Source organism: Microtus oregoni, unplaced genomic scaffold, assembly GCF_018167655.1.
Source record: "Microtus oregoni isolate MIOR12 unplaced genomic scaffold, Mior012 000005F_ref0000423, whole genome shotgun sequence".
Classification (NCBI taxonomy): Eukaryota; Metazoa; Chordata; class Mammalia; order Rodentia; family Cricetidae; genus Microtus; species Microtus oregoni.
The window spans coordinates 1,396,786-1,414,279 of record NW_024543064.1 but is presented as its reverse complement, the minus strand read 5'-3'; the positions used below and the strand labels follow the sequence as shown (position 1 = coordinate 1,414,279).

Below are 17,494 nucleotides of genomic sequence, written 5' to 3'. Positions count from 1 at the left end.
TGGGGAAAGCAGTCAAGGGGGCCCCTGGGAACAACAGGCTCACTGAGCATCCAGGCAGCCTACATCTTCAAAGCTTTACCAGGAGAAAGCTGGGCCTGACAGTCACAAGAGAGAAGTGGGATTTCCCATTTCCCCATGGCATTAGGAAGACACTGCAGCAGACGCCCACCAACCTTTGCCAAGGGGGGTACAGTGGCCTGCAGCAAAGTTTCAGGCTCCAAGCTCAAAGTTCCCTACTCCCACACACACTCAGCTGACCACAGAAACCATAAGTCCACCTCAACCAGGCCAATTCTACCTGACCAAGCAGACCCTACCTCAGCCACACAGAAGCCACCTCAGTCAGGCTGCCATAGAGCAAAGCAGCCAAATGTCATCAGAGCATCAGGAACTCAGGAGGACCACTGACCTCCACCCTCCCACAGAGCATTCCGCTCACCCTCAGCCCAAGAGACAGCACATTCTCTGCTCCTTGTGCCCTCCTCAGTAGAACAGAAATATTAAAACACGCTGTGACGGGAGTAAGGGAGTCATAACCCAGGCCACTCCTCTTAGGACAAGCTAAGACTTCCCAGACTGATGTCCCTTCCTGGGTGTTACCTGTGGTTCACGCAGGTACATACATGGCGGCCCAATGCGGACTGGAGGAGCACAGTCCAGCCCAAACCCCAACTATAGACTCATAGAGTCTGAGCAGGGAGCACCCCACAAAGAGGAAAACAGTCTACCAGTTCCTCACCATGGAAGCACTCAGGAGCTGGCCGACATATAGGAACCCCACACTGATGCCACCACTGCCTGAGTGGAGCTGGAGACACAAATCACTTTTGAAATTTCTCTTCACTCAGTAAATGAGGCATCAAAGTACTGCCAGGGTGGCTAGCAAGGGAAGGGCAGTTACAAACCACGGCGGAAATGACCCAAGCACATGACTATGGTTCAGCACGCTGTTCTGTGTGCTAACCCCTCGGTGCTGGCACGGGCATCTGAGCCATCTCCTCTGAGCCCAAAGACCCTCATACCCAGAACCACCAGGCTTGTGAGCAGAGGAGGCAGGAGTGTATCCCATTCAGCAGTGGCTGGGGCAAAGGGACCATGCCAGTCCACTAAACCTAGACAGAAAGACCACAAACACGCATGACCCGGAGCAGACAAACACAGACACGCCCAACTCAGACACAATTCCTTGCCTACTCAAGATAAGAGGTGTGAAAGCTTCCCAGAGGCGCAGTCTCGCCATTCCCACATCTCTACTGCGGTCCCAGAAAGTTCACCGGTCACCACACACATGACTACCTCAGGCCACATTGGCTGACAAGGGTGCAGACATTCCGACAGATAGGCATCCATTGGCAGGACCCACATCAGCCATCAGCTTGCCTACTGACAAGTCCACTTGAAAAGACCTGCCTGCAGCCTCCCCCAAGGATGCATTGTCCTGGCTGGGGCAGAAGTGCCATAAAATACGCAGCATATGCACACTCTCTGCAGCCCCTGAAGAACGAGGCAACGGTCCTTCTTCAGAGCCCCTTCCCCCCACAACTCTGACATTCTGCTGGAGGGGCGCCCAGAGAAAACCGGGCTGCAGCATCTATTCACAGATTTAGAAGGAAAAAAAAAAAGTTTGATGCAATAGCTGAATTAATTAGGTCTCCCAAGAATAGCTGAGCCAATGCAGCATTCTGTTGTGTGCAATTTAATAAGCATGGATATTTAAAAGTTACAGATACTTAGGATGCATATGCAAAGAAACTTCCTGTGGACCCCAGCGAACGGTTTAGGTACTAAGTGGCCCAGAAAATGCCGGAGAAGATTCCCACAAAGCCTCTTGACTCACGTACAACACAGCCTGGGCTGACAGAACCTCCACACCAAGTACAAAAGCAACAGAAGGAAATGGGTGAGTCCAAATATACTGCAGACCATCAGCGACTACCGCCGCTGACCAGGCCAAGTGCCCTTCAGGTGCACAAATGGGATTCAAAGGGCTACAAGTGCCAAGTCTCTGCCAAGACAACTAGCTAACTTCGTTTTAGTGTCTGTGCCCCGTCATTTAAAGACAAGAAAGCCAGTAAACATACAAGGCTAGTCAACTGGGGACCACGAGACGACATCCCTGTCATAAGGAAGGGGACAAACTTCATTCTCATCTGGACACCTCTGCCGAGGTCCCACGGAGATTTGGGACAGAAAAGTCACAGCCTGGGTCCAGACAGTCTAACCTCGCAGAGCTTGTGGTAGCCTCTTTCTCAGACCTCCTGAGCTCAGCCTACGGGGACAGGGGTTTTGAGCCCTGAGAGGGCTTTCCCACTCACTCTTCATGAGTACAGTGCTCAGACAGCACGAAGGCGGCCTTATGGCCTTACCCACAGGAGACTGACAAGGCCCCTAATTTCCTAAAATCAAAACCCAAGGCCAGATAAAGTCGAACCAGGAGCCCCAACCTTTAGAACCCAGAGTGCCCAACCCAGGAGGACTCCCCTCCCCTCCTTGGGCATGGTTTGCTAACCCCAAGCCCTGGGGACACTTACCCGGGGCACCCTCCGCTTGTACTTGTTGGCATAGTCGAACTTCTCCTTCACGTCGTCCAGGCAGCGGCCAAGGCGGGCCTGCTCCTCCTTGCCTGTGTAGTCCTGGCTCAGCAGGATGTAGGCCCGCCAGTTGGCTGAGTCGAAACCCCAGTGGCAGGTCCGGTTCTCCAGGGCCTTGTGCGAGTGTACCACGAACTTGTGCGGCGGGTACATGAGGCGGCAGTCGAGGCACTGGATGCAGGCGGCGCTAGGACTGCTGTACAGCTCGGGCACCAGCAGCCCCTTGCATTTGCCGAAGCACTCGTGGTACACGCGGACGCTGCGCTCGCTGAGCTCCAGGCCCAGCGCCAGGCTGGCCGCCAGCTCCTTCTTGCAAGGAGGCGGGTAGGCGCCGCCGTAGAGCAGCGCATTGCACAGGCGCTCGGCGTCCGTCTTGGTGATGAGCCCGCACGAGGGCGCGGAGAAGGGCAGGATGCCCATGACTTTGAGGATCTCCAGCTGGTCGGCGGTGCAGCGCGAGCAGTAGATGTGCAGCTCATCGCACACCGAGTTGATCTGCTGCAGTGAGAAGTCGCGCAGCACCGAGTTGAGGATCTGCGGCAGGCACAGACGCTTCTCGCCTCCCACTACGAAACAAGAGATGGTCTCCCCTTCCAGCACGGTCTCACAGCGCTCGGTGGAGCGATCCGACGGCATGAAGAAGGGCCCGGGCAATACGGGCGGCGGCGGCTGGATGGCAGGCAGGTGCAGCACGGGCGGTGGCTCCGCGGCAGTGGGCACCGGCGCCGGCACTGTGGCCGCGCCCGCCTCCTTGGCGCTCTCCTTCTTGTAGGCCTCCTGCGCCCAGCGCGCCGAGAAAGCGGCCGGGCCGCCCAGCGAGCTCATGGAGCTCAGGTGGAACTGCTCCAACGTCTTCTGCAGCCCCGGGTGCGGCTGGAAGCCGCCCCGGCCGGCCGCCGCCGCTTCCATGGTGCGATCGGGCTCCCCGGGCCGCTCCCGCTCCCGTGCGCCCGGGCCCCCACGGCCTCCGCCGCCGCCCCGCGCACCCCGCCGCCGACCGCGACCGCGGCCCCGACCGCCCCCCGTCGCCGGCTCACGGCCGATTACGGCCCCGGCCTCGGCCTCGCCCGGGGGCGCGAAGGCAAAGGCGGGCGGGGCGAAGGGGTCCCGCCGCTGGAGCCCGCCGCCACCCGGGCCCGGCGCCACATCCACGCGCCCTGCGCCGCGCCCGCCGCCGCCCGGGCCCCCCGCGCGCCCCCCGCGCGCCCCCCGGGCTCTAGGCGCGGGGCATGCCCCGGCGCGCGCCGCCAACGCCAACGCCAACGCTCGCGGGCCCGGGGCTCGCGGGGGGCGCGCGGGCAGGTGCCGGCGCCGCGAGGCGCGAATCGCCGCGGCAGCCGAGGCCGAGGGGCCCGGGAGGAGCGGGGGCGCGGGCGCGGGGCCCGCCGGGCCGTCCTCGCGCGGCGCGCCGCCGCTGCCCCGCTCCTCCCACCGCGCGGCGCCCGCTCGGCTCGTCCCGGCGGTGCTGGCCGACCGCGTCGCGCCCGCCGCCGGCCCCTGGCCGCCTGCCCGCCCGCGCGGCCGCCCGCCGGCTCCCGGCCGCCCGCCGGCCCGCGCGCGCGGCTCCCGGGGCGGCGGAGGCGCCTCTGGCCCGCGGCCTCAGAGCGCGGCGGCGGCGCGGGGCTCGGCGCGCTCGGCGCACATCTTTCGGGCGGCTCGCTCCGGCTCGGACTGAGCACCGGGAGCTGAGCTCACGCCGCCGCGCGCCGCCCCGCCCCGTACCGCCCCGCCCCGCCCGCGCCGGCCCCGCCTCCCGCGTTGTTTGTTGCTGTGCGTCCGCCTCAGCCGAAGTGCGGGCCAGGAATGTGACCAGCTCCGGGCCGGCTCTTCCAAGAACGCGCGCTCCCCCTCCCGGGCTCGGTGGCGCTCGGCTACTCCCGGCCCTCACTCGGCCCAGCTCGGCTCCGCTCGGGTCCCCCGGGCCGGAACTCGGCCGCGCTCGGCCCCATTCGGCCCCACTCGGCCTCGCTCGGCGCTACTCGGTCCCGCTCGGCCCCGCCTTGTGAAGGCCGCTAGAGGCGGCCACAGCGGAGGCGCCTGGGGCCCCCCTTCCGGCCGAGGCCGCTTCCTGCGCGGCTGGGAAGTCTCCGGTCCTGCTGCCACCACGGTCTTGGGGCCCCGAAACCCACAAGGCCCCTGCCACAACCGCAGGCCAGCTGAGTGGCGGTCTGCAGTAGATCTGCGCCGCTGCTGCCTTAGGTCCCGGGGTCCTCATTCTACGGAGATACTGCGAAATAACCTCCACTCCCCATACAGTTGGACGTCGTGCTCTACAGACACCCCGGAGATGCACTCCTAACAAGGACACCACAAAACAAACCCCAGATGCCCTCATGACAAGGATGCCACAAAACTTTAGAGTCTGATTACAGCATCATCTCAAAGCACTGAGGGTCTGCACACGACTGTATGGATAAAGTACTATAACACGTATTCCAGGTTCCTGCATAAGGACACCACATAATACTCACGCCAGGCTGCCCTTATGATAAAAAGATACCACAAAAAAAAAAAAATCTAGGTGCCCACACAACCGGTATGTCACAAAGAACCATTCAAGGTCTCTGGTGCAGAACTGCCCGACATCTGGGTTTCCGTGTGTAGTAATGATGCCACCTGATAAACAGAGCTCCACACCCAAACCCCACACAGCTAGAATTGCAGAACCTCACAGCATGACCGAGGGATGCCAAGATGCAGAGGACACACAGCTATGGAAAGTTCCTGCGTCTTTCCACACAGCATCGACCACCCCGTGAACTTGCCGACCCAGCCACCAGCAGCTCCTGTCTACTGGATCCTGTTCTGTGAGGTGGGGACTTTGGGACACAGTCCTGCCTTGAAGAAGCTGTGCCTAGCAGCTATTGTCTCTTCTTGAGTCACCCATTAGCCGGTAGCTTGGACAACAGATCTCTGTGATTCTCAGGCTGGCAGCTGATGTGACCCTTACCCTTCAGTCTCCAGGACTGGGAACCAAATGCCCATCCATACATCATGTATCCAGGTTATGGCTGCCACTGCCTGCCCTTTCATGTACTGGATGTAGGACAGTCTTGCAGGGTGACACCCAGAGTAGGTAACATACAACAAAGGCCTGGCACAAGAATTCAAAACCAGAGCCTTAAAGACAGTGTAAGTCAAGAAGTGGGAACTTGCCCCCCAAAGACCCGGACCTCAAACTGGCCCGCCAGGCACAGGTCTTTCCTGATGGGTGAAAATGAGAAGGGCCCCACACAGGGCAGCCTGGGTTGCCTTCAGCTTGTGACCTGTATTTTACCTGGTGGATAAGACCAGAACAAAACAACACTCCTAGACACAGGACCTGTCCTGGGGCTGCCCCTACCCACCCCAAGGCAGGGCTTGCTATTCAAAGTGCAGGGTTCCCTGTCTGAAAACTAGGTAGTTCCCTACGTAGAGACACAAGTCCATTCCTGAGTTCCCTGTGCTTGCCCACAGTACCCAGGGGATCGGCCTTCCTTCTTAGCATAATCCAGGCTCAAAGTTCACTCTTCTGACTTCTTTCGTAATGGAGAATTCCCACTTTTATCTCCTCTGTCAATACGTAAGACAACTGTAAGAGATTGGCAAGATGGTCCAGCAGGTAAGTAGTTGCCCCCCCCCCCCCAAAACCTGACAACCTAACAGAAGAAAGAGAAAAATGGCTCCCATAATTCCTCTGCTGACTTCCATACATGTACTGTGTCATCAGCCTCCCTGCTACTTAAAAAAAAAATTCAGGCCAGGCGGTGGTGGCACACACCTTTAATCCCAGCACTTGGGAGGCAGAGGCAGGCGGATCTCTGTGAGTTCGAGACCAGCCTGGTCTACAGAGGTAGTTCCAGGACAGGCTCCAAAGCCACAGAGAAACCCTGTCTCGAAAAACAAAAAAACAAACAAAAAAATTTAATGCAGTAAAATAAATAGCTTTTATTTTTTAAAAAAAGTCAGCAGAAAGCCGGGCGGTGGTGGCGCACGCCTTTAATCCCAGCACTTGGGAGGCAGAGGCAGGAGGATCTTTGTGAGTTCGAGACCAGCCTGGTCTACAAGAGCTAGTTCCAGGACAGGCTCCAAAACCACAGAGAAACCCTGTCTCGAAAAACCAAAAAAAAAAAAAAGTCAGCAGATTATTCCTTAAAGGAATATTTAAAAAACAAAAGAGGCTTAGTTGTATCCCTGTAGATAGCTTTGTCTGCCCACATGTAGACCCCTACAAATTAATGCTGCATTTGAGGAAGTGACTTCCTTGCATGCAACTGTATTCCACACAATTCAGGCAAATTGCATCCAAAGGTGGCTTGGACAAACCTTGAATAAACTGTGCATGGTCAAACAGGCTTTTGATCCCAGCACTTGGGAGGCAGAGGCAGGCAGATCTCTGTGAGTTCAAGACCAGTCTGGTCTACATAATGAGACCCATCTCAAAAAAAAAAGGCAAGGAACTTATGCTTTTATCTTAGTGGGACCCTGGACACCAATCTCAGCGGCCAGTGCTCTCAAAGATGCTACATGCGGTGTGTGGCTATCTTGATGCAAGGCCCAAGCCAGAGGCTAGCACTGGCCCTAGATGCAAAATCCAGTGAAGCAGCCATGGTCAGACGCAGTATAAAGGTACTTGTCCCTGAAGGGCATATAGGAGGGGGGTGCAGGGTAAAGAGCTCTAGAAAGCAAGGAAGGCTTCAGGCTGACTTCTGTGGCTTCCAACTTCTGCTCAGGACTTTCCCTCTGCTCAAAATGATGGAACTTGTGAAGCAGCCCAACCCAGAGGGTCAGGGCAGCTGTGACAGACAGTGCTAGCAGGGCCCCACAGCTCCCAACTCAGTGGAGGGTTTCCACCTGCTGGCTTTCTTCCTTCACCCTCTCCCGCAGCTGTCTGTCCCATTACAGGGTCATGCTATAGGCCAGGCCACCATATGGGTAAATGGAGCATGAAGTCCACAGGCACAGCCACGTTGGGTGAAGGGTTGGAGGCTCGGTACTGTGGACCTAGGGGACCTCCACCATGCAGCTGGAGGCAGGGACCCAACTGCAGCAGACCTATCCGGCTCGCTGCCTGGACCTTGCTCTGCTAGTGTTTTTTGGACAGCTGGTCAATTGCTTGTCTTCTTCCATATGTGCACTTGCTGATCTCTCTCTATAAGTCTTAGCTAGGGCCTGGGACTGATGGGAAGGAGACCAGGTTCTGACCTGAGTGGCTTCCACTGTGTGAGAGAGTAACAGTGACAGGCATGACAGGCTTGCCCAGATAGAAACAAGCTCATGAGGTCCTGAAGAACAGAGGTCCGGATGGGACTGGCTTTAGACAGAGAAGACTTCCTAGGGGATGGGTTCCTTGGAGTGAGAAACAAGTATATTGGAGACTGGCTGACAACTGTAGGATCAGAGAGAGTCCCAGTGTGCTCCTATTCTAAGGGGATACTCTGTGAGTGCCAGCCCAACACCTCCACAGACACCTTCCCACAGATCTTCAGGGCAAGGCAAAGCTCCTGGCCCCGAACCCACCACCCCTCCTTAGGATGGAAAAGATCTGTAGCACCCTGGCATAAACTGCCGTATAAACCATTACTGTTTCAAAACCTTGAGTGTGACCAGGTATGGTGGCTCACATGTGTGTTCCGGCACTTTGGAGCTTGAGCGTTGAAGACCCACGAGTTAATTGAGATTCAGACCAGCACAGCTACGGAGGAAGAGTCTGTCTCCAAACAAACAAACAAAATCAGTGTGAAGGAAAAAAAATAGCAACATGTCTAGTTTAGGATCCACTAAAAACAGACCCTTAGCAGACAGATTTAAGCTGGGAGATGGTGGCGCATGCCTTTAACGCCAGCTCTCAGGAGGCAGAGGCAGGTGGATCTCTGAGTTCAAGACAAGCTTGGTCTACAGAGGAGTTCTAGGACAGCCAAGGCTAAGCAGAGAAAACCTGACTCGAACTCGAAACACACACACACACACACACACACAAAAGAGGAAGACATTTGAGTGTGACTCATTTGTTTAGGAGGCCTTTCCAGAAAGCTCAGGTGGGATCAAGGCTGTAAAGGACAGAGGGGAGCCAGGCCACCAGGAGTATGGGGAGAAGCTTTTAGCCCACAGCAGACTCTTCACTTGCAAGGAATTCAGAGCCATCCTTGGGGTTGCCACCCGGGGGCAGAGACCCATGGTTGAGGGACATGCGCAGGACCAGAGAGACTAAGTCTGTACTGAGAATGTATGAGGAAAACAAAGCCAGTTTCTCACTATTAGAGACAGGCGTTATTAATGGAATAAGCGGTGGCTGGGGAGATGGATCAATTCTCAGGAGCTCACTACATAAACATAAGAACCTGAATTCAGACTGGGTGGTGGTGGCCTGGGATTCCAGCACTCAGGAAGCAGAGGCTAATCTGGTCTACAGAGCAAGTTCCAGGACAGTCAAGGCTACGTGAAGAAACCCTGCTTTGGAAAAATAAAGCAAAACAGAAAAAGAGCCTGAATTCAGATCCTTACTACCGGTGTGGAAAAGCCAGCCATGGTAGAATGCACCTGCCATCCCGGTGCTGGGGAAGTAGAGACAGGAAGAGCCCCAGGGCTTGCTGGGAACTGGCAAGATGGTTCAGCAGGCAAAGGCACTTGCCACCAAGCTTGAAATCTGAGTTTGATTCTTGGGGTCCCACAAAGTCGAAGAAGAGAGCCGACTCCACAAGTTGTCATTTAACCTGTGTCCTACTGTGGCACATGCGTGTACTAATGGTACGCAGTCACTAATAAACATTTTAAAAATGATTTTAAAGATGGCGAGGGATTGAGGAAGCCACCTAGCATTGATTCTGTCCTTCACACGCATGTGTGTGTACTGACAAATGTATTTCCACTCACGTGCATGTATTCCCACACACATGCGCATGCACAGACACAAAACATGGGAAGGAAAAAAGATGTGACATGCAGAAGTAGGGACAGCTTGGGGGAAAGTCGGGCACTAAGGAGAGAAGGTCGGGGAGAGTGGAGAGGGCAGCAGGGAAGGAAAATGACCAGTGTATGAAAGAAAATACCGTAGTGAAATGCATTAAGCTGTATGCTACTAAAAAATTAATAAAAGAATATATGTAGAAAAGAGGAAAGGAACTGTGTGGTGTTGGACTGGAATCAGTGATGGTGGAAAGCTCCCATCGTATCTAAACACATTTGCACACGCGTGGGCATCAGTCCTGGCTCTGTCCGCTGGAGGAAGGACTGAGCATCAGGGAGCAATGCAAGGCACAAACCTTGACTTTTCCATCCCATTCTTTTTTTTTTTTTTTTTTTTGGTTTTTCGAGACAGGGTTTCTCTGTGGTTTTGGAGCCTGTCCTGGAACTAGCTCTTGTAGACCAGGCTGGTCTCGAACTCACAGAGATCCGCCTGCCTCTGCCTCCCAAGTGCTGGGATTAAAGGCGTGCGCCACCACCGCCCGGCTTGCATCCCATTCTTCCAGGAAGACTGAGAACCTGGGGAGAAACGCCCAGAAACAGGTGAGGCTGGGGCTCAAGAGGGAGGCCCTCCGAGAATGGAAGGCATGAGCAGGGCACACAGAAGAGGTTTACAGGATCTGCCCCCCCTGGAACAGATCAGACAGTGAGTGTAGGAGATAACAGAGGGGGGCAGTAATCACAGACTGAGATAAGAAACCACAAGCTCATACACATTTTAATATTGACTATAGGAGTGAGCTAAAAGCTACATGAGACCGATTTGTGCATTTAAAAGTATTTCCCCTTGCTAAAACTGCTTATCTGTCCAAAGGAAAAAGAGCAGTTTCCCTGGAGAGACTTTGAAAGCTGCTACCTTAATTGAGCCACCAGAGCGGATTCCGTCAGCAGCAGGATTCACGGTACCATGGTGAGTGTGAGCAGACCTGCAGACACTTCTGCCACTTCTCTCCAGAGACCCACTGTGACAGGTCCTCGGTGCTGAAACATCCAACGTGGCTGTGGGGACTTTCCCCAGAAGGCCTCACCGGGAGCCACCGCAGACAGGGAAAGGCCGACGGGCAAAGAATGACATCTCAGTCTAGCACACACTCCTGGCCAGGCTGATCTATCTTGTGTCAACAAGAGACATTACTGGGACAACGGAGGAGCCCTGGATTGGGTCTCAGACCCAATATGATCGCCTTTCAATAGCCCTGTTTGCATATTACAGAAAATTATCCTTGGGTATGGTGAAACACCATGCTAGCCACTGACTGTCAGGAATGATGATCTATGTCAATCTTGCAGTGTTTCTGTAAGTCTGAGATTGTGTCAAAGTGCAAACTTTATTGTTAGAAATGTTGGATGAGAAGCTGGAGAGATGGCTCAGTGGTTAAGAGCATTGCCTGCTCTTCCAAAGGTCCTGAGTTCAATTCCCAGCGACCATATGGTGGCTCACAACCATCTGTAATGAGGTCTGGTGCCCTCTTCTGGCCTGCAGGCATACGTGTAGGCAGAAATAATAAATAAATAAATAAATAAACAAATAAATAAATAAATAAATATTTAAAAAAAAGAAATGTTGGATGAGGCGGGCTGAGTTCTCCATGTCTGCTGAGTATGAACTATAAACCTGACTATAGAGACTAGAGAAAGTCATCTTGTGGGGGGCCTTGTGGGAGTGGACAGGACACCAGAGCACATGCTACAGTTCAACCAAGATAGTACAAGGTCCCCTTGTCAGTCCAAGCACAAATAAAACAATAAATATGCCAGAAAAAAAAATGTGCCATTTAAACATTCTGCAAAATAAATAAATAAATAAATAAATAAATAAGTGCACGGAAACTGGACAGCTGGTGGTGCACACTTTAATCCCAGCACCTGGGAGGCAGAGGCAGGTGGATCTCTGTGAGTTCGAGGCCAGCCAGTGCTACACAGAGAAACCCTGTCTTGAAAAACAAATAATAAAACAAAACAAAATAAACCCAAAAATGCACAAGGAGAAGAATAAGCTAGACGTAAGCACGGGACTCATCGAGCCCATTGCAAGGCCAAACAATTAGCATGAGTCTTGGGGCAGACTCCCGACCTTTGAGGGACAGGGTGAAGGGTGTGCATCTTGAGTCTTGGGGCAGACTCCCGACCTTTGAGGGATGGGGTGAAGGGTGTGTGGGACAGGTTGAGATTAAGTGTGCATTCTGAAACAATAGCTGGGACTGGGCTTTTGTCAAGAACCAAGTAAGAGCCGGGCGGTTGTGGTGCACGCCTTTAATCCCAGCACTCGGGAGGCAGAGGCAGGCGGATCTCTATGAGTTCGAGGCCAGCCTGATCTACAAGAGCTAATGCCAGGACAGGCTCCAAAGCTACAGAGAAACCCTGTCTCGAAAAACTAAAAAAAAAAAAAAATAAAAAAGAACCAAGTAAGGCTGTGCAGTCTGTGAGAACAAACAACTCCGACTGATAGAGAGGACAGAAGGATCGAATGAAATACGGACTCAAACAGGATGCATTTAATTGGCCCAACGTAGGTAGAGAGCTTGTTGGAAGATGTAAGAGGGATTACCTTGGATCCAGAGAAAACTCAGGGGATAAAAAAAGAAAGCAAAGCAAATATTAACTTCAGGAAAAACAAAGAGAAAAATTCAAGCAGAGTTTACTACTTGGCTCAGCAGGGAATAATATTTACATAGTTATAATGATATAAATGACTTAACAAGAAATTACGAAATTGCTCATTTGGGAAGGGAAAAGAGAAAACAAGGTGGGAGAAGGGCATTGGGTAAGAGCTTCATCCTCAGTGGGACACGGAGGCGCACACCCAGCACTTGGGAGGCAGAGGCAGGCAGATCTCTGAATTTGGGGCCAGCCTGGTCTATGGAGTGAGTTACAGGACAGCCAGGGCTACACAGAGAAACCCTGTCTTGGAAAGAAAGAAAATATAAAGTTATGTCTTACTCAAGACAGACAGAGACTATGATTTAGCAATACAGAAAGTAGAAAGACAAAAATGCTCGAAAAGATTGAAGGGGGCTTCAGAAAACTGTTAGAAAAAAGGCCCGAGAGAGGCATACAGTTTGTCTTGAAACTATCCTAACTTTGAGGCTTTTACAAACTTAAAATGTTTTTGACACAGGATTTCTCTGTGTAATAGCCCTAGCTGTCCTGGAACTCGCTCTGTAGACCAGGCTGGCCTTGAACTCACAGAGATCCGCCTGCCTCTGCCTCCCAAGCGCTGGGATTGAAGGCACGTGCCCCCACCGCCCGGCCTAATTTATTTTTATGATTATTGTGTGTGCATGCCAAGGCTCACATGTGGAGGTCAGAGGATACTTTCAGGAGTCAGTTCTCTCCCTCCACCATGTGACTCTCAGGGATCAGGCTTGGCAGCGAGTACATGTGCCCTTTACCAGAGCCGTCTCGTCAGTTCTGGCGTTCTTTTTGTTCCTTCTGTGTATCTGTATTTCATTGGTAAAAATTAAATAAATATGGGCTGGAGATATAGTTCAGTGGCTGAGTGCTTGCTTGCCTTGTATGAAGCCCTGGGTTCAATCCCCAGCACCACCAAGAAATACAGATAAAAAATTAGGCTAAGAGCCGGGCGATGGTGGCGCACGCCTTTAATCCCAGCACTCGGGAGGCAGAGGCAGGCGGATCTCTGTGAGTTCGAGACCAGCCTGGTCTACAGAGCTAGTTCCAGGTCAGGCTCCAAAGCCACAGAGAAACCCTGTCTCAAAAAACCCAAAAAAAAAAAAATTAGGCTAAGTAGTGATGAATCCTTTAATCCCAGCATGCAAGAGGCAAAGACAAGCAGATCCCTAGTCTACATAGTGAGACCCTCTCTATCGATGGATGGATGGAAGATAGATAGATAGATAGATAGATAGATAGATAGATAAATGGCCAGGTGGTGGTGGTGCATGCCTTTAATCCTAGCACTTGGGAGGCAGAGGCAGGTGGATTTCTGAGTTCAAGGCCAGCCTGGTCTACAGAGCTAGTTCCAGGACAGCCAGGAAGACACAGAGAAACCCTATCCACAACAACAAAATAGTGCTGGCATAGTGCCTCACCTTTGTAACCCAACTACTTGGAGGTGGAGGAAGAGGATCAGAAGTTTGAGGCCAGCCTGAGCAACATGAGACTGTATCAAAAAGCAAAAATTAAAGACAAAAACATTAAATTTAAAAGAAATAAAAATAATTAATAAAGAAAAGCCCTAACCCTAAGCTAAAAATAAGACTGTGAGATGACTCAGAGGGTAAAGGTGCTGGCGGCCAAGGCAGATGACCCGAGTTCAAAACCTGAGCGTTTCGTAGTGGAAAGAGTGCCAATTACCAAAAGTTGTTCTCTGACCTCCATGTGTATGCTGCTGCACACAGACACATGCACACGCACGCACACACACACATGAACATACACATGCATTCACACACACACACGCTTGCACACACACATAAAATAAATATATGTAATTTTAAAATTAAAAACAAAAAACAAACAGGAAAATGAGCTCACATTCCCAACATAAAAGCACAATAGTTTGGAACAAGACAAAGCACACTTTGAGTAGTAAGTCATTGTATCTATTCATTTTGGTTTGTTTGAGACAGGGTTTCTCTGTGTATCCCTGGCTATCCTAGAACTCACTCTGTAGACCAGGCTGGCCTACGAACTCAGAGATCCACCTGCCTCTGCCTGCCGAGTGCTGGGATTAAAGGCATGCGCCACCATCACCGGGCTGAAGGAATGAGGCTGGGGGCTTGGCTGTGTAAGGCCTGTAATCCTAGCTCCTCGGGAGGTAGAGACAGGGGAACTGAAAGTTGACAGACTCCATGGTGCCGCAGAGTAAGTGAGTTCAAGGACAGCATGGGCAGCATAGAGAGACCCTGCCTCAATATAAAAGGTGAAAAGAAGATTTGGGGTGCAGCTCAGTGCTTCTCAGTGTACAAAGTTCTGGATTGATCCCCAGAATTGTGTCAGGCAGAAGAAGGAAATATCAAACAGAGATAATTTTTTTAATTTTAGATGTATTTATTATTTTGTGTGAATGATGTTTTGCCTGCCTGTATGTTTGTACACCATGTGCACGCCTGGTGCCTGCTGAGGTCAGATTTGGGAGTCAGATCCCCTGGGACTGGAGTTAACAGACAATTGTGAGCTGCCTTGTGGGTGCTCAGAATAGAACCCAGGTCCTCTGCAACAGCAACAAATGCGCTTAGCTGCTGAGCTAACTCTGAAGCCTCCATAAACTGTTTTAAACTGAAATCAATCAGTATCAGTGTTCCTGGACAAAACCGACACCGCACTTTGATTTTATGTGCCTGTGTGGTGCCAGGAATCAAACTCAAGGTGTTGAGTGTTGAACAAGCAGTCTAGCGCTGGGAATAACGCTGATCTGGTATGTAGACATTCTACAGGTTGCATTTTACAAGCAAAAAAAACTAAGAAAAAAAAAAACCAAGAAAGTGGGTTTTGCAGGAGTCATAGGTATTTTACCTAAAGAAAGATGCTTTTGGTTTTGTTGACGTCTCTGTTGTTTCTTTCTACACCATTCTAGCCGGGAGGAACTTTCTTCACACTGGGAATTTCTGTAGGGTCAGCCACACCGCCCATACAGGGTCACTTGTTCTGAGTGGTCTTAGGTATGTGCCTGCATCCCCTGGGATAGTCCTCGAGCCAGAGCATACTTGGGATCATTCTGTGGGGCCCAGCATCCCACCGGAAGTCCTGACCTGCCTTTAACACACAGGAAGTGAGAACAGAGGCTTGGCATAAGGTTGTGCCTATGGGTTACCCTGTGCTTGTGATCTGTGGGAATTAGAGAGTGAGCTCAGCCTACTGCAGCAGGGGCTAGACCTGTGGCTGCTGACCACCTTGGTCTTGGTCAGCACCAGACCCAGCTCCTGTTCCCTCGTGCTTCCAGCAGCGTCCCTCAGACAACCTCTGATCCTTGACATCCTGCAGGTGGAGAGAGAGAGAGAGAGAGAGAGAGAGAGAGAGAGAGAAGCAGGGGTTTCTTTCCTGCGTCAAACAGGAGTCCCTGTTTGCCTACATCACCACGTAGAAGGGCAACCATGAGGTCACCAGTGTATGAGGCTCAGGACAGAACAATGGTCAATCTCAGGAGCCCAATGATCTAGGACCTAGGCTGTGAGGCAGAGTGAGCTCCTGGACCCTTCTCTTGTGGAAGACCCCTACTCAACCCTACCTGCCCAATACATGTTCTAAGGCTGAGGGTGCAGCAGCAGGAACGAGAGGCTCCCATCCTGAGTAGTTTGTAGCTGAGGCTGATGGATGTGTCCAAAGTCTGTGGGCGGTGTGGCCAGCAGGGCATTCCAGCAACGGCTGGGCTGGAGGATCTGCACATGGCGCCTAGACTGGAGCATATATGGACACCCTACCCTACAGTCCGACCAAAACCTCCCGGACCCTGTCCCTCGAAGCGTGCCGTGCTGCTCTGGAATGTGAGCCTCGCTGGCAATAGCCTGCCCTCGGCTCCAGCCACACTGGGATGATCACAGTAAAAGCCGCCCCATGCCTGCAGCCTGCAGCGCTCTGCCAGGCCTGAGCCCCAAGGCTAAAGCTGTGGTCCTGAGTAGCTAAGGGGGATCATGCGTAAATCATGAGGGCAGAAGGCCCAGGGGCTGCAGGACGGGGGCGGGGTGGGGGCAGGGATCATGGCGGTGCCGGTACATCCCCTATCATCGTCTGGGCTCTCTTTGCTGTCCCTTTGCCTGGCACGTGGGCAACGGTGGCACTGTCCTTGTCCCGTAAAGGTTTAGCCTGCTCCTTCAAGAGTCAAGGCCACTTTTCAATACCTCTCCCAGGGCCCAAAACTGCAATTTTATTGATAATAATGGTAGAACCTCACGTGCCACAAGATCAGGATCCCTGGTGCCAGACTTATTGCACCTTGAGGAGCAAAGGGCTGTGTTACCGTCCATTGAGCACACAAAGCATCCGAGGACACTGACTAGTAAGGGGCTGAGAAGTCAAGGCAGCATCCTTGACTTACGGGCCCCATCCTGCATCACCGAGAGAGTACAGGGCAGGGTACATTCTCAGAATCAGACCCCAGGGTTCTTGGGGAGCCCCTACAACAATTCCTACCCACGAGACACACCTGTTGTGTTCCCCAGCAGTCAGGCAAGGCCCTAAACTCTATCTTCCTCTTATGTAGGAGGAGTCTAGCCTTAAGGCCCGGACCAGACCTTCATGAGAGCCCTAGCCCCCTCCTCATCTCCTTCTTGCTTTTCTCATTAGTGGGTCAGTCCCATGCCGCACCCCTCAGACAACTCCAACCTCTTTCCACTCTCCTTCCCCAGATCTGTAAAGCAGGGTATAAGACCCTCCCAGGGGCCACCTACCTCTCAAGACTTGGCCAGGCTGAGGACCCCGGTCCCTCATGCCTGGTATACCCTCACACTGCTGCCGGTTGTCAAGGTTTGCCGACCTAGGCTGTGAGCAGACCCGCGATGCTCACTATATCAATGTCCCAGCAAAAGTTGTTGAAGTAAGGTGGTTGTTCAGGTCTGCTCTGGAAGCAGACTCCTGTGTGGCTAATCAGTACTTTTCTAAGCCTACTGATTGTCCTGGTTCCTAGGAAGCACCAGTGGCCTCCAGCATAGTCTCTTTGAAGCACCCTCCCTCTTTGGACCTAAAATCCTTCCAGAGGTCGATCACCAAGATGCTGCCCTGACCCCTCCTAGGTGCACATCAAGAGTTCAGGCCTGCTCCAGGAAGAAGGGATACTCTATATACCCATCTCTGGCATCTCGACAGGATGAGCCCCAAGTGGGGGCGAGATGCCATAGGTCTTGGGATCCAGTCCCACCAGGCTCACTCTTAGAGCAAGCCTGTGCCCTGGCTCAGGATCCTGTGAATGAAAGGGTCAGGAGGCAGAGGGCAGCTGGGGCTTTAGGAAAGAGTTCTGCCTGCCTGCTATCCCACCACACCCTCCAGAGCTTCTCTAGGGAGGG

At 52.8% G+C, this 17,494-nt stretch overlaps 1 protein-coding gene across 2 annotated transcripts in view; it reads right to left on the bottom strand.

The window, feature by feature from the left end:
- LOC121448069 (ski oncogene) overlaps positions 1 to 3,755 on the bottom strand; it is a 68,847-nt gene extending 65,092 nt beyond the window's left edge. For both annotated transcript variants that reach the window (XM_041651703.1, XM_041651704.1), the window contains exon 1: positions 2,532 to 3,755. In XM_041651703.1, the coding sequence (XP_041507637.1) occupies positions 2,532 to 3,500 (969 nt within the window). In that variant the 5' untranslated portion in view covers positions 3,501 to 3,755. The remainder of the gene's footprint in view (positions 1 to 2,531) is intronic.
- Positions 3,756 to 17,494: the final 13,739 nt, after the last annotated feature.